General features: G+C 44.5%; 1 protein-coding gene across 3 annotated transcripts; it reads left to right on the forward strand.

Moving 5' to 3' along the window:
- The first annotated feature begins 1,419 nt into the window (after nt 1–1,419).
- On the forward strand, nt 1,420–21,309 carry LOC109885257 (retinoic acid receptor RXR-beta-A-like). Of its 3 annotated transcripts, XM_031812003.1 has the most exons (13): nt 1,465–1,644; nt 2,591–2,787; nt 3,067–3,211; nt 4,264–4,443; nt 5,851–5,874; nt 6,250–6,410; nt 6,777–6,906; nt 15,142–15,233; nt 15,663–15,697; nt 16,256–16,297; nt 16,401–16,492; nt 18,797–18,902; nt 19,075–21,309. In XM_031812003.1, the coding sequence occupies exons 2-13, from the start codon at nt 2,647–2,649 to the stop codon at nt 19,220–19,222; spliced, it is 1,296 nt and encodes a 431-aa protein (XP_031667863.1). In that variant the 5' UTR covers nt 1,465–1,644; nt 2,591–2,646; the 3' UTR covers nt 19,223–21,309. The 3 variants fall into 3 exon arrangements, with proteins under 3 accessions (XP_031667862.1, XP_031667863.1, XP_031667864.1); XM_031812002.1 differs by lacking the exon at nt 15,663–15,697 and having other exon boundaries at nt 1,420–1,644; nt 15,142–15,268; nt 19,075–21,303; XM_031812004.1 differs by lacking the exon at nt 15,663–15,697 and having other exon boundaries at nt 6,253–6,410; nt 15,142–15,268.
- The last annotated feature ends 632 nt before the right edge of the window (nt 21,310–21,941 follow it).

Genomic DNA, 21,941 nt, shown 5'->3' on the forward strand with positions numbered 1-21,941 from the left:
TAGCGATGCTGGTTAAGTGAGCCTTGAATTCGAAATAAATCACTGACCGTGTCAACAGCAAAGCACCTCCACACCATCACACCTCCTCCTCCATGCTTCACGGTGGGAACCACACATGCAGAGATCATCCATTCACCTACTCTGCGTCTCACAAAGACAAAGCGGTTGGAACCAAAAATCTAAAATTTGGACTCACCAGACCAAAGGACAGATTTCCACCGGTCTAATGTCCATTGCTCATGTTTCTTGGCCCAAGCAAGTCTCTTCTTATTATTGGTGTCCTTTTGTAGTGGTTTCTTTGCAGCAAGTCAACCATTAAAGCCTAATTCAAGCAGTCTCCTCTGAACAGTTGATGTTGAGATGTGTGTTACTTCAACTCTGTGAAGAATTTATACCATCCCTATCCCATCCCTACCATCCCGAAAGAAATTCCACAAATGTACTTTTAACAAGGCACACCTGTTAATTGAAAAGCATTCAAGGTGATTACCTCATGAAGCTGGTTGAGAGAATGCAAAAGAGTGTGTAGAGCTGTCATCAAGGTAAAGGGGGGATACTTTGAATCTTAAATATAAAGCATATTTTGATTTGTTTACCACTTTTTTGGTTATTACATGATTCCATATGTATTATTTCATACTTTTATGTCTTCACTATTATTCTACAATGTATAAAATAGTAAAAATAAAGAAAAACCCTGGAATGAGTAGGTGTGTTCAAACTTTTGACTGGTGCTGTATGTGAGAATGATTCCCATGTTACATGTCTCAAATTTAAAATCAAAATCAGAATTAATAAAGCACACATCCACCAGGAAAAAACGAGCAAATAAAGTAGAAAATAGAAGACTTAACTGAACCTCTATCATCTCCCGAGGCTGCTTACCCAACTTTGCATATACAGTAGGCTCAACTTCCTAGATTTGCATAGGCTACACCAAAATATACAATTAGCATTTTCTCTCAAAATAATCACATGATGAGAAAAGTGAATAAACAAACAGACACTGAGCCATATTGGTTGCATGTCTTATACTTTTTTTAAACGATTATTTAACCCTAAACATATTTGAGATTAAGAATCATTGTGAAATAAAGCAGTCTAAATGTCTTACAGGCATGTGTCAAATGTAGTTTAACCAGCTGTCCTCCTGTCAAACCACCACCATTATTCAACCATGAAATGTATTAGGAAGAGGCTTTTGCAGAATAATCTTTCATCATCAGCTGATAAATATCCAAAATTGAGGTCCACAATCGATGTAGTCTACATTGATTTACATATATTCATAGTAGGCTAGTAGTATAGTTACATTTGTAAAATGTAATGTTGTTTAATTTGACAGTGAATCTGTTGATTTTCCTTAATATATTAGGTACAGTATATAGACGGAAATTGAAACGTTAGTCCTACCACTGGTGAATGTTGCAACTGTTCTGCCTAGAGACATTGTGGCTCTAAAGACACTGTCACTGGCATTGAGCCAACATGGCTTCCTTTCCGTGTAAACAACAACAGCATCAAGTAAACGGGGTTTGAGTGTAGGCCTATTACCTCGCATTTGGTCCGTCTCTTGGATTTCGCAAATAATATGCAACTAGAAATAGTTATGTAACCTACAACGATGTGCCGAAGGTGTTTCTAGTGAGTATATTGCGTTCCCCCCAATTGTAACTCGCGAATTTATATTTGAGGCCAACATTAGCATTAGTTAACTAGACAGCTAACGTTAGCTCGCTGGCTAGCTACCACCAATGATTTTGAAACAGCTAGCTGGCCGTCAAGTTATCTAGCGAAACATGGTGTGAGTTTTTAAACGGTTGATGCTTGCTGTGATATTTAATTGCTTACAATCATCGTATATATTTGTTAAGTTTACATACGGTAGCTACGTGCTAGCTAGCTAACTAAAGTTAGCAATTTGCCATTGCTTTCTAACGTTAGCCAGAAGTACATGTTAGCTTTTTTATCATTGCCAACGTTGGATTAAAGTGATCTCTCATTTGCCAACTTGGATGACACCAGTGTTTATAAAAATGTTTCGCTAGCTAAAGTCAACTGACCGTCTTAAATTTAACTACCTAGCGAGGCAACTCGTTAGCCAACTACCGAACATAGCTAGCTAGCTACGGCATTTGTTTTGTTTTAGCTAGCTAGTAACTAACGTTAGTAATGTGGAGGAAGGCCTGTCAAATCTAAGGTCAGTTGATACGATTAACGAGTATTTATCATTATTACAGTACCTGGCATACCCCATTCCATGGTAGCTAGCAAGCTAACATGTCAGTTATTTAGGCCTTTCTAGTTTTAATTAAACAGTTTAACGTTACCTAGCTAGTTAGTAGGAACAACCTAACTAGCTAGCAGGGACAACCTAACTAGCTTGCTACCGGTAAGTAAATTGTTAGATCAAATAATTACCAGTGAGAATACTGAATGTCTTACAATCAGCTGAATATCTTCTGCTGTCTAAGTAGCTAGGGGCCTACAAGTGGCATTTATGTGAATACATTTCGCTGGCCACATGATGATGTAGCTAGTCTTGAAAAATAGTTATCAATTGTGATAATGTAACCTTCAACCCCAACAGATTATTGTCCTTCAGACAACTCAACATCCTCCTCTCCGCTGGGTAGCTCAATAGCCATGTCATCGCATCAGCCCACCAGTTCAGCCTCCAACAGTCCCACCAGCACCTTTGGCTCGCCTTTCTCAGTCATCAGCCCCTCACTGGGCTCCCCTGGTGTGTCACCCTCCATGGGTTATGGGCCTATTAGCAGTAGCCAGGTGAGAAACACACCCAGGGTCCTTGTTTTGCTTTCATCTTTGCATTTAAATGATCCTACTCTGTATGCGTTTATTCTCTTGCATTATTTCCAAGCTCAGACTAGTGCTGAAGTTTGTTGCTGTGCACAGAAAGGCTGACATTTAGGCTAGCCTACGTAGCCTAGATGTTTATTTTTTTAATCAGTCATGATAACAGCATTGTTATATATATATATATATATATATATATATAAAAAAATTATTATATATTTTTTTCTTCCACTTTTTGTTTGTGCACAGATCAACTCTACAATGGGGATGCACTCAATCAGCAGCTCGGATGATGTCAAACCCCCGTTTGGCTTGAGGCCTATGTCTGCACACAGCCCTGGGATAATGCTCTCCCAGAAACGCATGTGTGCCATCTGTGGAGACCGCTCCTCTGGTGAGTGCTGTGCACTAAGAGCAGGGTTAGTAGAGGTAAAACGTCGAGCCGGGGACTTATTTTAAATCCCTGGCAATTTCAGAGAGGATAATCCTTTTTGTCAGCTGTCTTCAGCTGTGTGTCCTGACCTCTCCCCATCAGTCTAACCAATGTTCTTTACTGGCCTGTTTGATTCAATGTCACTATATAAACAATAAAGGCACTTGAAACGCTGCAGATTCATTAATTAGTGAAGCTCTGCGTAACTGCTCATCAAAAAACAAAATCTGTCCTCATTCCTACATAGTGTATACCGGTACCACGGTAATATCACGCTACCAAAACATCATGATACTTAGAATACCGTAGTACTGTTTCATATGATACTACTGACTTTTTCAGCCCTCTAAAGAACGTGCCTGTTATTAAATGGTTATAAAGTCAGTGGTGTGTGTGTGTGTCTGTTATCTGAAGAGTTAAGGTTTCATGCAGGTTTCATACTGAGACAATGACTTGCAGATCATTATGCATGTACAGTATATCACTGGAGGTTGGTAGCAACTTATTGAGAAGGACGGGCTCATGGTAATGGCTGGAGCAGAATGGTATCTAACACATGTTTTCTATGTGTTTGATGCCATTCCATTTGCACAGTTCCAGTCATTATTATGAGCCGTCCTCCCTTCAGCAGCCTCCACTGATGTATATTCCTCCAGACAAATCACAGGTAGGCCTTTGCACAATTAGCAAATCAGACATTCTATGCAGTATTCTATTATACAGTGATCAGTGTGACGCTACATTTAATGTGTTATATTGAGTAGAAGTGTGAATTCTTAGAAAACGGGAACAAGCGTCTGGGGGATGGGGCGAACAGGATTCTAGGTCACTGATTGAATATCTTGTTATTTTTTCATTTTAAATGTGTTCACTGCGGTACTACTTTTATGAGTTTATTCATGTATGAATGTGTGTCTGTGATTTAAAAATAAAAAAAGGGGGGTTGTTTTTAGCTGGCCTGGTGTCGTATCGTTTTTAAAATGTTGGTGTGACAAGTCTCCCCCTTCCCGCAGGTAAGCACTATGGTGTGTACAGCTGTGAAGGTTGCAAGGGCTTCTTCAAACGCACAGTGCGCAAGGACCTGAGCTACACCTGCAGGGATAACAAAGAATGCCTGGTGGACAAGCGCCAGCGCAATCGCTGCCAGTACTGTCGCTACCAGAAGTGTCTGGCTATGGGCATGAAGAGGGAAGGTAAGGAAACCCTGAATGTCTGGCTATTATCATGAAGAGGGAATGTAGAGAAGGACTGAACGTCTGGCTATTATCATGAAGAGGGAAGGTAGAGAAGGACTGGACGTCTGGCTATTATCATGAAGAGGGAATGTAGAGAAGGACTGAACGTCTGGCTATTATCATGAAGAGGGAAGGTAGAGAAGGACTGAACGTCTGGCTATTATGAAGAGGGAAGGTAGAGAAGGACTGAACGTCTGGCTATTATCATGAAGAGGGAAGGTAGAGAAGGACTGGACGTCTGGCTATTATCTTGAAGAGGGAAGGTAGAGAAGGACTGAACGTCTGGCTATTATCATGAAGAGGGAAGGTAGAGAAGGACTGAACGTCTGGCTATTATCATGAAGAGGGAAGGTAGAGAAGGACTGAACGTCTGGCTATTATCATGAAGAGGGAAGGTAGAGAAGGACTGAACGTCTGGCTATTATGAAGAGGGAAGGTAGAGAAGGACTGAACGTCTGGCTATTATCATGAAGAGGGAAGGTAGAGAAGGACTGAACGTCTGGCTATTATCATGAAGAGGGAAGGTAGAGAAGGACTGAACGTCTGGCTATTATCATGAAGAGGGAAGGTAGAGAAGGACTGGACGTCTGGCTATTATCATGAAGAGGGAAGGTAGAGAAGGACTGGACGTCTGGCTATTATGAAGAGGGAAGGTAGAGAAGGACTGGACGTCTGGCTATTATGAAGAGGGAAGGTAGAGAAGGACTGAACGTCTGGCTATTATCATGAAGAGGGAAGGTAGAGAAGGACTGAACGTCTGGCTATTATGAAGAGGGAAGGTAGAGAAGGACTGAACGTCTGGCTATTATCATGAAGAGGGAAGGTAGAGAAGGACTGGACGTCTGGCTATTATCATGAAGAGGGAAGGTAGAGAAGGACTGAACGTCTGGCTATTATCATGAAGAGGGAATGGAGGGACTGAACATTTGGAGCAGAGCCTAATGGTTTTGGGCCATCCATATTTTTCAACTTAGAGTTTGTAGGAGTGCTTTTGAAAGGGCAACATGAAAAAAATTGGAAGGAGTGATTGAGAAACGTGTTTTTTATACCTGCAGAATCTCAAACTTGACCTCATTTTCTTTCATGAATTACATTTTAAATTGATTTGTGAAGTAGGCTGTTGTAAAATGGTATAGTTCAAAGGCCAGAATCATTTGATGAAATGATTGAATTATGTTGAATATAGACCTAGCCCAGTAAAACCTTTGACGATAACTTCTATTTGATCATTGGATTGTGTGGGGGGATGGTACGTTGTTTTCAAAGTCATTAACAAAACAGGGGGAGAGCATATGGGGGTAGGTTCATATAACTAACCCCTCTTCCTTTTCTTTTCCCCTATTCTTTCTCTCCCTCTTTCTATAGTGGTCCAAGATGAACGTCAGAAATGTAAGGATAAAGACATTGGGAGAATGGAGAGATGATAAATTATATGATTGGATGTGGTATTGAGAGAGTGCAATTAAATAACAAATGCTTGGCACACACTGGTAGGCTAATTCTCACAACACATTGGCTAAGAAATTAATGCATTGTTAAATGAAAGTATACCAATTTGACCTTTCACCCTGTTTGGATGAAGCCTAACAGGAGTTTAGATGGGCACAACTTCCTCCTTTCTTTTCTTCTGTCACTTTGTCTTTTCTAACCTTGTGACTCCCTCCCGCCCCTCTCTCCTATTAACCCACGCCCCTCTTCCTGTCTCCCGTCTCTCCCTCTCCCCTCCTGGCTCTGTGGTGTGGTTGGATGCATGGCGGGGTGCAGCAGTCCAGGAGGAGCGTCAGAGGATCAGGGAGCGAGAGGAGGGACTGGAGTGCAGCAGTGCTGTGAACGAGGAGATGCCCGTGGAGAAGATCTTGGAGGCAGAGACGTCCGTGGAGCAGAGGGCAGAGCTCCACTCTGATACAGGGTCCGCTGGTAGCTCTGTGAGTATACAGGGCTATACTGTTGACTGGATCAGTATTAGGGTTGCAAAATTCCCATATTTTCCGGAAATCCCGAGTTCTTCTGTGTTTATTCCTAACTCAGGGAGTCCTCCACCCGGGAAAGTTTCCGGAAATGTTGTGGTCTCAGTTAAAGGAGTTATCTGCCTCTAATTCATAGCCTACTTACTCAGCTCTTGGGATGAATATTCTTTAAAAACGTTACATAAACTGCTGTCTCTTTAGCATGGCGTTTAAAAAGTGTTTTCTTTCCTACTTGTGATTATTGCATTATTTCTAGCTTCAGCATTGGCTTTTAGGGTCTGTTATTGCATTTTATGGGATTTTTGTATCTTTTTTGTGTTTTAGCCCCATGATGCGGTGACAAACATCTGCCAGACTGCAGACAAGCAGCTGTTTGCGTTGGTGGAGTGGGCCAAGAGGATCCCTCACTTCTCTGAGCTACCCCTGGACGACCAGGTCATCCTCCTGCGTGCAGGTACCATTGTCTGGAGGGAGGGAGACACCAGGAGGCTGGATGTGATATGCACTGTCTCAAAGAATAGAGTTTACAAGTGATTTTCTGTTCCGTATTCATTCCAGAGGCAACCAAAGTAGTGCATATGATAGTGTACATGTATCTACCAGTGAGGAGCCCAAAACGACTGATCATAGAGAAGGAGCTGCCCCTATTGTGAGATTATTCCTAACCGCTATCAATTGTATTACATGCATATATATCCTGCTATTATAAAACAAGACAAGTACATTAGAGTGTCTAGTTTGAGAAACAGACACCTCAATCCTCCAAAAAAATTGTTTTAGTACCCAATTCTGTGGGGGGGGGGGGGGGGGGGGTGTTTTTATATATACTGTACCAGTCAAAAGTTTTCAGACACCTACTTGTTCAAGGGTTTTTCTTTATTTTAACCATTTTTCTACATTGTAGAATAATAGTGAAGACACAACTACGAAATAACACATATGGAATCGTGTAGTAACCAAAAAAGTGTTAAACAAATCAAAATGTTTTATTTTAGATTCTTCAAAGTAGCCACCCTTTGCCTTGATGACAGCTTTGCACACTCATGGCATTCTCTCAACCAGCTTCACCTTAAATGCTTTTCCAACAGTCTTGAAGGAGTTCCCACATATGCTGAGCATTTGTTGGCTGCTTTTTCTCTGCGGTCCAACTTATTCCAAACCATCTCAATTGAGTTGAGGTCAGGTGATTGTGGAGGCCAGGTCATCTGATGCAGCACTCAATCACTCTCCTTCTTGGTCAAATAGCCTTTACACAGCCTGGAGGTGTGTTCAAATCAAAGTGCAAAAAAGGTATTAGGTGAACAATGGGTAGGTAAAGAAATAAAACAACTGTAAAAAGACAGGCTATATACAGTAGTGAGGCTATAATAGTAGCGAGGCTACATACAGACACCGGTTAGTCAGGCTGATTGAGGTAGTATGTACATGTAGATATGGTTAAAGTGACTGCATATATGATGAACAGAGAGTAGCAGTAGCATAAAAGAGAGATTGGTGGGTGGGACATAATGCAGATGGCCCGGTTAGCCAATGTGCGGGAGCGCTGGTTGGTCAGCCCAATTGAGGTAGTATGTACATGAATGTATATAGTTAAAGTTGACTATGCATATATGATAAACAGAGAGTAGCAGCAGGGGGTTGTGGGGGGCACACAATGCAAAGAGGGGTTGTGGGGTGCACACAATACAAATAGTCCGGGTAGCCATTTGATTACCTGTTCAGGACTCTTATGGCTTGGGGGTAAAAATAGTTGAGAAGCCTTTTTGTCCTAGACTTGGCACTGCGGTACCACTTGCCATGCGACAGTAGAGAGAACAGTCTATGACTGGGGTGGATGAGGTCTTTGCCAAATTCTAGGGCCTTCCTCTGACACCGCCTGGTGTAGAGGTCCTCGATGGCAGGCAGCTTAGCGCCAGTGATGTACTGGGCCGTACCCACTACCCTCTGTAGTGCCTTGCGGTCAGAGGCCAAGCAATTGCCGTACCAGGCAGTGATGCAACCAGTCAGGATGCTCTCGATGTTGCAGCTGTAGAACCTTTTGAGGATCTCAGGACCCATGCCAAAATGTTTTTCATTTCCTGAGGGGGAATAGGCTTTGTCGTGTCCTCTTCACGACTGTCTTGGTGTGTTTGGACCATTCTAGTTTGTTGTTGATGTGGACACCAAGGAACTTGAAGCTCTCAACCTGCTCCACTACAGCCCCGTCGACGAGAATGGAGGTGTGCTCGGTCCTCCTTTTCCTGTAGTCCACAATCATCTCCTTAGTCTTGGTTACGTTGAGGGATAGGTTGTTATTCTGGCACCACCCGGCCAGGTCTCTGACTTCCTCCCTATAGGCTGTCTCGTCGTTGTCGGTGATCAGGCCTACCACTGTTGTGTTGTCTGCAAACTTAATGATGGTGTTGGAGCCATGCCTGGTCATGCAGTCGTGGGTGAACAGGGAGTACAGGAGGGGACTGAGCACGCACCCCTGGGGAGCTACAGTGTTGAGGATCAGCGTGGCAGATGTGTTGCTACCTACCCTCACCACCTGGGGGCGGCCCATCAGGAAGTCCAGGATCCAGTTGCAGAGGGAGGTGTTTAGTCCCAGGATCCTTAGCTTAGTGATGAGCTTTGAGAGTACTATGGTGTTGAACGCTGAGCTGTAGTCAATGAATAGCATTCTCACATAGGTGTTCCTTTTGTCCAGGTGGGAAAGGGCAGTGTGGAGTGCAAAAGAGATTGCATAATCTGTGGATCTGTTTGGGCAGTATGCAAATTGGAGTGGGTCTAGGGTTTCTGGGATAATGGTGTTGACGTGAGCCATTACCAACCTTTCAAAACACTTCATGGCTACGGACGTGAGTGCTACGGGTCTGTAGTCATTTAGGCAGGTTGCCTTTGTTCTTGGGCACAGGGATGTTCTGCTTGAAACATGTTGGTATTACAGACTTAATCAGGGACATGTTGAAAATGTCAGTGAAGACACCTGCCAGTTGGTCAGCACATGCCCGGAGCACACGTCCTGGTAATCCGTCTGGCTCCGCAGCCTTGTGTATGTTGACCTTGCACTCCATTTGGTAAATCCGACCACAACTCTATCTTCCTGATTCCTGCTTATAAGCAAAAATTAAAGCAGGAAGCACCAAATTTGGTAGAACTGATATGTTTCCCTGCATTAAAGTCTCCGGCCACTAGGAGCGCCGCCTCTGGGTGAGTGGTTTCCTGTTTGATTATTTCCTTATACAGCTGACTGAGTGCGGTCTTAGTGCCAGCATCTGTCTGTGGTGGTAAATAAACAGCCACGAAAAGTATAGCTGAAAACTCTAGGCAAGTAGTGTGGCCTGCTATCTTGCCGGAGTGTGCTGTTCTATCTTGCCGGAGTGTGCTGTTCTATCTTGCCGGAGTGTGCTGTTCTATCTTGCCGGAGTGTGCTGTTCTATCTTGCCGGAGTGTGCTGTTCTATCTTGCCGGAGTGTGCTGTTCTATCTTGCCGGAGTGTGCTGTTCTATCTTGCCGGAGTGTGCTGTTCTATCTTGCCGGAGTGTGCTGTTCTATCTTGCCGGAGTGTGCTGTTCTATCTTGCCGGAGTGTGCTGTTCTATCTTGCCGGAGTGTGCTGTTCTATCTTGCCGGAGTGTGCTGTTCTATCTTGCCGGAGTGTGCTGTTCTATCTTGCCGGAGGGTGCTGTTCTATCTTGCCGGAGTGTGCTGTTCTATCTTGCCGGAGTGTGCTGTTCTATCTTGCCGGAGGGTGCTGTTCTATCTTGCCGGAGTGTGCTGTTCTATCTTGCCGGAGTGTGCTGTTCTATCTTGCCGGAGTGTGCTGTTCTATCTTGCCGGAGTGTGCTGTTCTATCTTGCCGGAGGGTGCTGTTCTATCTTGCCGGAGGGTGCTGTTCTATCTTGCCGGAGTGTGCTGTTCTATCTTGCCGGAGTGTGCTGTTCTATCTTGCCGGAGTGTGCTGTTCTATCTTGCCGGAGTGTGCTGTTCTATCTTGCCGGAGTGTGCTGTTCTATCTTGCCGGAGTGTGCTGTTCTATCTTGCTGGTGCAGCGCTTATCCCTTTCCTGAATATCCATGTCGTCATTCAGCCACGATTCTGTGAAACATAGGATATTACAGTTTTTGTTGTCCCGTTGGTAGGATATTCGTGATTGTACCTCTTCTAGTTTATTGTCCAATGATTGCACATTGGTGAGTAGTATTGACGGTAACAGCAGCTTTCCCAGTCCCCTTCTCCAGGTCCTGACCAGGCATCCGGATCTTTGTCCCCTGTACCTTTGTCGCTTCCTCTTGCAAATAACGGGGATGTCTGCCCTGCCGAGTGTTTGAAGAATGTCTTGTGCGTCTTGTTTATTGAAGAAAAAATATTTGTCTAATCCGAGGTGAGTGATCGCTGTCCTGATATCCAGAAGCTATTTTTTGCCGTAAGATACACAGCCTGGAGGTGTGTTGGGTCAATGTGGGTCAACTCTTGACCCAAACTGCTACAGACCTATATCTATCCTACCGTGCCTTTCTAAGGTCTTCGAAAGCCAAGTCAACAAACAGATTACCGACCATTTCGAATCTCACCATACCTTCTCTGCTATGCAATCTGGTTTCAGAGCTGGTCATGGGTGCACCTCAGCCACGCTCAAGGTCCTAAACGATATCTTAACCGCCATCGATAAGAAACATTACTGTGCAGCCGTATTCATTGATCTGGCCAAGGCTTTCGACTCTGTCAATCACCATATCCTCATCGGCAGACTCGACAGCCTTGGTTTCTCAAATGATTGCCTCGCCTGGTTCACCAACTACTTCTCTGATAGAGTTCAGTGTGTCAAGTCGGAGGGTCTGCTGTCCGGACCTCTGGCAGTCTCTATGGGGGTGCCACAGGGTTCAATTCTTGGACCGACTCTCTTCTCTGTATACATCAATGAGGTCGCTCTTGCTGCTGGTGAGTCCCTGATCCACCTCTACGCAGACGACACCATTCTGTATACTTCCGGCCCTTCTTTGGACACTGTGTTAACAACCCTCCAGGCAAGCTTCAATGCCATACAACTCTCCTTCCGTGGCCTCCAATTGCTCTTAAATACAAGTAAAACTAAATGCATGCTCTTCAACCGATCGCTACCTGCACCTACCCGCCTGTCCAACATCACTACTCTGGACGGCTCTGACTTAGAATACGTGGACAACTACAAATACTTAGGTGTCTGGTTAGACTGTAAACTCTCCTTCCAGACCCATATCAAACATCTCCAATCCAAAGTTAAATCTAGAATTGGCTTCCTATTTCGCAACAAAGCATCCTTCACTCATGCTGCCAAACATACCCTTGTAAAACTGACCATCCTACCAATCCTCGACTTTGGCGATGTCATTTACAAAATAGCCTCCAATACCCTACTCAACAAGTCTATCACAGTGCAATCCGTTTTATCACCAAAGCCCCATATACTACCCACCATTGCGACCTGTACGCTCTCGTTGGCTGGCCCTCGCTTCATACTCGTCGCCAAACCCACTGGCTCCATGTCATCTACAAGACCCTGCTAGGTAAAGTCCCCCCTTATCTCAGCTCGCTGGTCACCATAGCATCTCCCACCTGTAGCACACGCTCCAGCAGGTATATCTCTCTAGTCACCCCCAAGACCAATTCTTTCTTTGGCCGCCTCTCCTTCCAGTTCTCTGCTGCCAATGACTGGAACGAACTACAAAAATCTCTGAAACTGGAAACACTTATCTCCCTCACTAGCTTTAAGCACCAACTGTCAGAGCAGCTCACAGATTACTGCACCTGTACATAGCCCACCTATAATTTAGCCCAAACAACTACCTCTTTCCCAACTGTATTTAATTTTTATTTATTTATTTATTTTGCTCCTTTGCACCCCATTATTTTTTTATTTCTACTTTGCACATTCTTCCATTGCAAAACTACCATTCCAGTATTTTACTTGCTATATTGTATTTACTTTGCCATCATGGCCTTTTTTTGCCTTTACCTCCCTTCTCACCTCATTTGCTCACATTGTATATAGACTTGTTTATACTGCATTATTGACTGTATGTTTGTTTTTACTCCATGTGTAACTCTGTGTCGTTTTATCTGTCGAACTGCTTTGCTTTATCTTGGCCAGGTCGCAATTGTAAATGAGAACTTGTTCTCAACTTGCCTACCTGGTTAAATAAAGGTCAAATAAAATAATAAAAAAATGTCCTGTTGAATAACAAATGATAGTCCAACTAAACGCAAACCAAATGGGATGGAGTATCCCTACAGAATGCTGTGGTAGCCATGCTGGTTAAGAGTGCCTTGAATTCTAAATAAATCAGACGGTGTCACCAGCAAAGCACCACCACACCACCTCCTCTATGCTTCACACATGCAGAGATCATACGTTCACTTACCCTGCATCTCACAAAGACACGGCGGTTGGAACCAAAAATCTCAAATTTGTACTCCTCAGACCAAAGGACAAAGGACATTTCCACCAGTCTAATATCCATTGCTCGTGTTTCTTGGCCCAAGTAAGACTCTTCTTCTTGTTGGTGTACTTTAGTAATGGTTTCTTTGCAGCAATTTGACCATAAAGGCCTGATTCCCTTAGTCTCCTCTGAACAGTTGATGTTGAGATGTCTGTTACTTGAACTCCGTGAAGCATTTATTTGGGCTGCAATCTGAGGCGCAGTTACCTCGGCTGCAGAAGATAAGTTCATTAGAGTTAACTCTGGGTCTTCCTTTCCTGCGGTGGTGAGCCAGTTTCATCAAAGTTCTTGAAATTGTCAGGATTGACTGACCTGCATTTCTTAAAGTAATTATAGACTGTCGTTTCTCTTTGCTTATTTGAGCTGTTCTTGCCTTCTTGTCTTTTACCAAATAGGGCTATCTTCTGTATACCACCCATACCTTGTCACAACACAACTGATTGGCTCAAACGCATTAAGAAGGAAAGAAATTCCACAAATGTACTTTTAAAAAGGCACAGCTGTGAAATACATTCCAGGTGACTACCTCATGAAGCTGGTTGAGAGAATGTCAAGCGTGTGCAAAGCGATCATCAATGGAAAGGGTAGCTACTTTGAAGATCTCAAATATAAAATATATTTTGATTTAACACTTTTTTTTTGTCTACTACATGAGTAGTTTTGATGTCTTCACTCTTATTCTACAATGTAGAAAATAGTCAAACTAAAGAAAAACCCTTAAATGAGTCGGTGTGTCCAAACTTTTGACTGGTACTGTATATATAATTTTTTAAATAACAAAATAAAATAAAGAGTAGCCTGCAGCCGCTAATTGTCTGCTTTATTCTTGTGCTTTATCCATCCTTCGTCAGGGGGCTATTGTAGCAGAAATGTCTTTACAGTCCTTCGTCAGGGGGCTATTGTAGCAGAAATGTCTTTACAGTCCTTCGTCAGGGGGCTATTGTAGCAGAAATGTCTTTACAGTCCTTCGTCAGGGGGACTATTGTAGCAGAAATGTCTTTACTGTCAGGGGGCTATTGTAGCAGAAATGTCTTTACCAGGGATTCATCAGGGGGCTATTGTAGCAGAAATGTCTTTACTGTCCTTCGTCAGGAGGCTATTGTAGCAGAAATGTCTTTACAGTCCTTCGTCAGGGGGCTATTGTAGCAGAAATGTCTTTACTGTCCTTCGTCAGGGGGCTATTGTAGCAGAAATGTCTTTACTGTCCTTTGTCAGGGGGCTATTGTAGCAGAAATGTCTTTACTATCCTTCGTCAGGAGGCTATTGTAGCAGAAATGTCTTTACCAGGGATTCATCAGGGGGCTATTGTAGCAGAAATGTCTTTACCAGGGATTCATCAGGGGGCTATTGTAGCAGAAATGTCTTTACCAGGGATTCGTCAGGGGGCTATTGTAGCAGAAATGTCTTTACTGTCAGGGGGCTATTGTAGCAGAAATGTCTTTACCAGGGATTCATCAGGGGGCTATTGTAGCAGACATGTCTTTACTGTCCTTCGTCAGGAGGCTATTGTAGCAGAAATGTCTTTACTGTCAGGGGGCTATTGTAGCAGAAATGTCTTTACCAGGGATTCATCAGGGGGCTATTGTAGCAGAAATGTCTTTACTGTCCTTCGTCAGGGGGCTATTGTAGCAGAAATGTCTTTACAGTCCTTCGTCAGGGGGCTATTGTAGCAGAAATGTCTTTACTGTCCTTCGTCAGGGGGCTATTGTAGCAGAAATGTCTTTACTGTCCTTCGTCAGGAGGCTATTGTAGCAGAAATGTCTTTATCAGGGATTCATCAGGGGGCTATTGTAGCAGAAATGTCTTTACTGTCAGGGGGCTATTGTAGCAGAAATGTCTTTACCAGGGATTCATCAGGGGGCTATTGTAGCAGAAATGTATTTACCAGGGATTCATCAGGGGGCTATTGTAGCAGAAATGTCTTTACCAGTGATCCATCAGAGGTCTATTGTAGCAGAAATGTTGAAATAGCCGAATCCACTCATTTGAAGCTTCACTAATGTAGACTAAGTGAGCAACAAGCAATCCATGGTCTATCATTTGATACATGATAGACTCTGCTGGACACAGTAGCAAATGCCCCAGAGGTTGTTGATGAGGTATCACCTCCTCCCTTCTCTGATCCTCTCTGCTCTTCCGTCCTGTGTATCTGTCCCGTCCCTTCGGTCTCTTCTCCCTCCTCTGCTCCTCTCCGTCTTCTCCCCTCTCTTTTTCTCCTGTGTGTGTCAGGGTGGAATGAACTTCTGATCGCCTCCTTCTCACACCGCTCCATCGCTGTGAAGGACGGGGTCCTGCTGGCCAATGAGCTCCACCGGGACAACGCACACAGTGCAGGGGTGGCGGCCATCTTTGACAGGTAGGCACACAGTGCAGGGGTGGCGGCCATCTTTGACAGGTAGGCACACCGTGCAGGGGTGGCGGCCATCTTTGACAGGTAGGCACACCGTGCAGGGGTGGTGGCCATCTTTGACAGGTAGGCACACCGTGCAGGGGTGGCGGCCATCTTTGACAGGTAGGCACACCGTGCAGGGGCGGCGGCCATCTTTGACAGGTAGGCACACAGTGCAGGGGTGGCGGCCATCTTTGACAGGTAGGCACACCGTGCAGGGGTGGCGGCCATCTTTGACAGGTAGGCACACCGTGCAGGGGTGGCGGCCATCTTTGACAGGTAGGCACACCGTGCAGGGGTGGCGGCCATCTTTGACAGGTATTCCCTCAGTGCAGGGGTGATGGCCACCTTTGACAGGTAGGCACACAGTGCAGGGGTGGCGGCCATCTTTGACAGGTAGGCACACCGTGCAGGGGTGGCGGCCATCTTTGACAGGTAGGCACACCGTGCAGGGGTGGTGGCCATCTTTGACATGTAGGCACACCGTGCAGCGGTAGTGGCCATCTTTGACAGCTGGGCACACAGTAGGTAGGCACACCGTGCAGGGGTGGTGGCCATCTTTGACAGGTAGGCACACCGTGCAGGGGTGCTGGCCATCTTTGACAGGTAGGCACACCGTGCAGGGGTGGTGGCCATCTTTGACAGGTAGGCACACCGTGCAGGGGTGGTGGCCATCTTTGACAGGTAGGCACACCGTGCAGGGGTGGTGGCCATCTTTGACATGTAGGCACACCGTGCAGCGGTAGTGGCCATCTTTGACAGCTGGGCACACAGTATGCGGCTAAGTTACCCCTAGGTACAGACCTAGGATCAACTTCCCATAACATTAACCACTAATAGGGAAAACGTACAATATAATAATAGCATAATTACCATAGAGGTATATAATAACAGTGTTGTGTTCAATTCTGTGATCATCATCATGTGATAACACGCTGTAATTGACCCCCACAGGGAGAGTGTGCAGAGTGCTGAGGTGGGAGCCATATTTGACCGGTAATAACCTACACCCACACACACACACACACACACACACACACACACCAAGTGTACATCTATGTAGACAACTCTCTCCACCTCTCTTTCCGGCCCCCTGTAGGGTTCTCACTGAGCTGGTCAGTAAGATGAGAGACATGCAGATGGACAAGACAGAGCTGGGCTGCCTCCGAGCCATCGTCCTCTTCAACCCAGGTGCTCTATTGTTCCATTTAGTCCGTCATACACAAAATCAAATCAAATCAAATTTTATTTGTCACATACACATGGTTAGCAGATGTTAATGCGAGTGTAGCGAAATGCTTGTGCTTCTAGTTCCGACAATGCAGTAATAACCAACAAGTAATCTAACTAACAATTCCAAAACTACTGTCTTATACACAGTGTAAGGGGATAAAGAATATGTACATAAGGATATATGAATGCGTGATGGTACAGAGCAGCATAGGCAAGATACAGTAGATGGTATCGAGTACAGTATATACATATGAGATGAGTATGTAAACAAAGTGGCATAGTTAAAGTGGCTAGTGATACATGTATTACATAAGGATGCAGTCGATGATATAGAGTACAGTATATACGTATGCATATGAGATGAATAATGTAGGGTAAGTAACATTATATAAGGTAGCATTGTTTAAAGTGGCTAGTGATATATTTACATAATTTCCCATCAATTCCCATTATTAAAGTCGCTGGAGTTGTCAGTGTGTTGGCAGTAGCCACTCAATGTTAGTGGTGGCTGTTTAACAGTCTGATGGCCTTGAGATAGAAGCTGTTTTTCAGTCTCTCGGTCCCAGCTTTGATGCACCTGTACTGACCTCGCCTTCTGGATGATAGCGGGGTGAACAGGCAGTGGCTCGGGTGGTTGTTGTCCTTGATGATCTTTATGGCCTTCCTGTGACATCGGGTGGTGTAGGTGTCCTGGAGGGCAGGTAGTTTGCCCCCGGTGATGCGTTGTGCAGACCTCACTACCCTCTGGAGAGCCTTACGGTTGTGGGCGGAGCAGTTGCCGTACCAGGCGGTGATACAGCCCGCCAGGATGCTCTCGATTGTGCATCTGTAGAAGTTTGTGAGTGCTTTTGGTGACATGCCGAATTTCTTCAGCCTCCTGAGGTTGAAGAGGCGCTGCTGCGCCTTCTTCACGATGCTGTCTGTGTGAGTGGACCAATTCAGTTTGTCTGTGATGTGTGAGGAACTTAAAACTTGCTACCCTCTCCACTACTGTTCCATCGATGTGGATGGGGGGGTGTTCCCTCTGCTGTTTCCTGAAGTCCACAATCATCTCCTTAGTTTTGTTGACTTTGAGTGTGAGGTTATTTTCCTGACACCACACTCCGAGGGCCCTCACCTCCTCCCTGTAGGCCGTCTCGTCGTTGTTGGTAATCAAGCCTACCACTGTTGTGTCGTCTGCAAACTTGATGATTGAGTTGGAGGCGTGCGTGGCCACGCAGTCGTGGGTGAACAGGGAGTACAGGAGAGGGCTCAGAACGCACCCTTGTGTTGCCCCAGTGTTGAGGATCAGCGGGGTGGAGATGTTGTTGCCTACCCTCACCACCTGGGGGCGGCCCGTCAGGAAGTCCAGTACCCAGTTGTACAGGGCGGGGTCGAGACCCAGGGTCTCGAGCTTGATGACGAGCTTGGAGGGTACTATGGTGTTGAATGCCGAGCTGTAGTCGATGAACAGCATTCTCACATAGGTATTCCTCTTGTCCAGATGGGTTAGGGCAGTGTGCAGTGTGGTTGAGATTGCATCGTCTGTGGACCTATTTGGGCGGTAAGCAAATTGGAGTGGGTCTAGGGTGTCAGGTAGGGTGGAGGTGATATGGTCCTTGACTAGTCTCTCAAAGCACTTCGTTTAGCTCAGTTACCTTAGCTTTCTTGGGAACAGGAACAATGGTGTCCCTCTTGAAGCATGTGGGAACAGCAGACTGGTATAGGGATTGATTGAATATGTCCGTAAACACACCGGCCAGCTGGTCTGCCCATGCTCTGAGGGCGCGGCTGGGGATGCCGTCTGGGCCTGCAGCCTTGCGAGGGTTAACACGTTTAAATGTCTTACTCACCTCGGCTGCAGTGAAGGAGAGTCCGCATGTTTTCGTTGCAGGCCGTGTCAGTGGCACTGTATTGTCCTCAAAGCGGGCAAAAGGTTATTTAGTCTGCCTGGGAGCAAGACATCCTGGTCCGTGACTGGGCTGGATTTCTTCCTGTAGTCCGTGATTGACTGTAGACCCTGCCACATGCCTCTTGTGTCTGAGCCGTTGAATTGAGATTCTACTTTGTCTCTGTACTGACGCTTAGCTTGTTTGATAGCCTTGCGGAGGGAATAGCTGCACTGTTTGTATTCGGTCATGTTACCAGTCACCTTGCCCTGATTAAAAGCAGTAGTTCGCGCTTTCAGTTTCACGCGAATGCTGCCATCAATCCACGGTTTCTGGTTACCTCTGCACCTTTACTGTCATGGTTAATAACTGTTAATAACTGTCCCTCCCTCAGATGCTAAAGGTTTGTCCAACACCGGAGAGGTGGAGCTCCTGAGAGAGAAGGTCTATGCTTCACTGGAAGCCTACTGCAAGCAGAAATACCCCGAGCAGCAGGGAAGGTAGGCATTCATGTGCTACATGAATTAGTACTAGTATCTCATTACATTTGTATTGTGTACATACTAATCTGCTCTCCTGTGGTTGTGCTGCTAACGGACCCTGTAAGAGCTAGGAGTGTTGCTGCTGCATTCATGTAGCTTATTAATGTCCCGTTATTTCCCTTCCCCTCAGGTTTGCTAAGCTCCTCCTCAGGCTGCCAGCACTGCGTTCTATTGGCTTGAAGTGTTTGGAGCACCTGTTCTTCTTCAAGCTGATTGGTGACACCCCTATCGACACGTTCCTCATGGAAATGCTTGAAGCACCTCATCAGTTGGCATAGAGGTGGTAGGAGAGGAGAGGAGAGGTGTTCTGTGGCCGGGGTTAGATAGCTTGGGTCTGGGAATTTGCTGGAGTGGGACTGCACTTTTAGTTCTTTGGGGAATTCAGCATTTTGTCTCACTGCTGTCTGGGTTATGCTATTTAGTTCACCACCACATTGTCTCTTTCAGAACATACATCCCCAAGACTTGTGATCTACAGGCTGGTGCTATATATTAATATAACTTCTTGAATAACTGAGATTAAAAAATAAAAAGTAAAGTATTTTGTAAGAATGGGAACCTTTAGTTCCTGTACTCTGGCTACAATCTGGGTTTCTGTTTTTCTATAACTATGTTAATGCTTTTTAGACAAACCCCAAATGATCAAGTTAAATTCTGGTAAGTGATCTCCCCCTGTAACCTGTTTTTAAATGAAGGTAACCTGAATGCAACCAGACTGTCATTCTACCTTTTTTTCATTTGTAATTGGAACAAAATCTTTTTGAAAAAACTTGAAAAACATGTTTTATTGTCAAATCTTGGGCAAGTACATTACTGTACCAAGCGAGCGCTCACTGCGTAACATGTCTGACTTTCAGCTCCTAGTGGTTTTATATCCCTCTCAGATGACCAGAAAGCAACTCGTTAACGGGATACAGAAGGAGTAGTTGAATCACAATGGAACACGGAGCAGACTTGTACTGACTGTGTTGACCAGCTTTATTTGTCTAGTAATGTGCTGTTAGCATTGTTTCTCTTTGCTGTTTTGTAAAATGTAATCACCTTGCAGGCAAAAAGATTGAGCTGCATTGCACATTTTTGCTATGTACTATTTCTACACCATACAATACAAGTCATCAAATGTCTGGCCAGCAAACAGTCTTTTGGTGCTATACGACAGACATTTGCCATACTTCATTGCAGCCATACACCAAACTGCAAACAGGAAAAATTATGCAAAAAAAATAAAAACTAACTAAAATGTTGTAAATGTAGCAATACAAAAATGAATACATATGCTTTCTTTCTGCTCGACAACTTGTCCGTTCTGGGGGTTTTACAACGCGAATCATTGTCTGTTAGAAAGGGAATACTCCAATATGTCATTTATCTAAACAATTGTAAGGTACTGTGCAAAATTTGTTCAGGGAAAATACTATATATGGATAGGTTTGAATAATGAGATCAGGAGACAGACAAATGATGTAATAATTGATATGTGCCCTTGCTATTAGTTCACCAATTGTATAGAGCAGATCATGTCTTAGGTTGTACTGGATTCCCTAAAGCACTGTTTCTACCTGGTTATAACATGTATCCTTTGTCTTGATCATGTCCACATTCTGATTGTGCCCACATTTTCAGACCGGTGTAGATGATTTTAAAAAGGCATTGTGACCAGATCTTCCTGACCACCCCCGAAGGTAGTTAGGCACACATTGTGTCTGGATATCTTACAAGTGTAGACATATGGACAGTGAATCCATTTAAATCACAATTATAACACCTTCTAAAATATTGACATTTAGCACCTTTGTCTTATGGCATCAATGTGTGTCTTAAAATAAATAAATGTATATTATTTTGAAAGAATAGCTCTCAAAACATTTGCATACAGGGAGGGACCAGGAAATCTGGTCACAATGCAATTCGTGGATAGATACAAGACACATTTTACTACCATGTGGAGAAATTTTTCTGAGAATGGACAAGATCAGGACAAAGGACTGGGGTTTGCACCAGGTATAAACAAGGATTCACACATTCAGCTGACTCATCTTTTTGAATTTTTCTGTGCTTTCTGTAGTAGTAGTTTTTCCTGTTTCCTTTTTTTGAGCTAGTTGTTCATCCTCTCCTCTCTGCTTACAGTTTATAAAAAACACACTGTTATCATGTTTAAATATCCATAACACCTGTGGACATAGACACATTAAACAAGACCAAATAGGAGTTTTGTGTGATGATCATGTGTGAACACCTGAACAAGGGTATTGGTATGTGTCATGATCCTGTATAAACTCTGGAGCAGTTTAGTGATCCGTGTGGATAAGTGAATTACAGCTTGGCTAATGTGGACTGAAAATAAAGAGCTTGAACTTTTCTTGTCGATTTGAATGTTTCTTTGTGGTTTGTATTGGATATCAACTTCTCACAGACAAAAGAAATGGGGGGAAATCTGTGGCATTGAGAAGTATAAACAGAATTGAGATAAACAAAATATACTTCTTTTTTTACATTAGTTTTATACCAATCAATCCCCCACAAATAATCTCACCTTCTGCAGCACTAGTCAGTCACCACCAGAGGAACCCATACACACTCAGCGGTTGTTTCTGTCCTGATTCAGAGCCCTCTGTTGGTTATCCTTGTCCCATACCCTCTCTGTTGGTTATCCTTGTCCCATACCCTCTCTGTTGGTTAGCCTTGTCCCATACCCTCTCTGTTGGTTAGCCTTGTCCCATACCCTCTCTGTTGGTTAGCCTTGTCCCATACCCTCTCTGTTGGTTAGCCTTGTCCCATACCCTCTCTGTTGGTTAGCCTTGTCCCATACCCTCTCTGTTGGTTAGCCTTGTCCCATACCCTCTCTGTTGGTTAGCCTTGTCCCATACCCTCTCTGTTGGTTAGCCTTGTCCCATACCCTCTCTGTTGGTTAGCCTTGTCCCATACCCTCTCTGTTGGTTAGCCTTGTCCCATACCCTCTCTGTTGGTTAGCCTTGTCCCATACCCTCTCTGTTGGTT

This window comes from Oncorhynchus kisutch, unplaced genomic scaffold (assembly GCF_002021735.2).
Source record: "Oncorhynchus kisutch isolate 150728-3 unplaced genomic scaffold, Okis_V2 Okis02a-Okis13b_hom, whole genome shotgun sequence".
In the NCBI taxonomy this organism is placed as follows: Eukaryota; Metazoa; Chordata; class Actinopteri; order Salmoniformes; family Salmonidae; genus Oncorhynchus; species Oncorhynchus kisutch.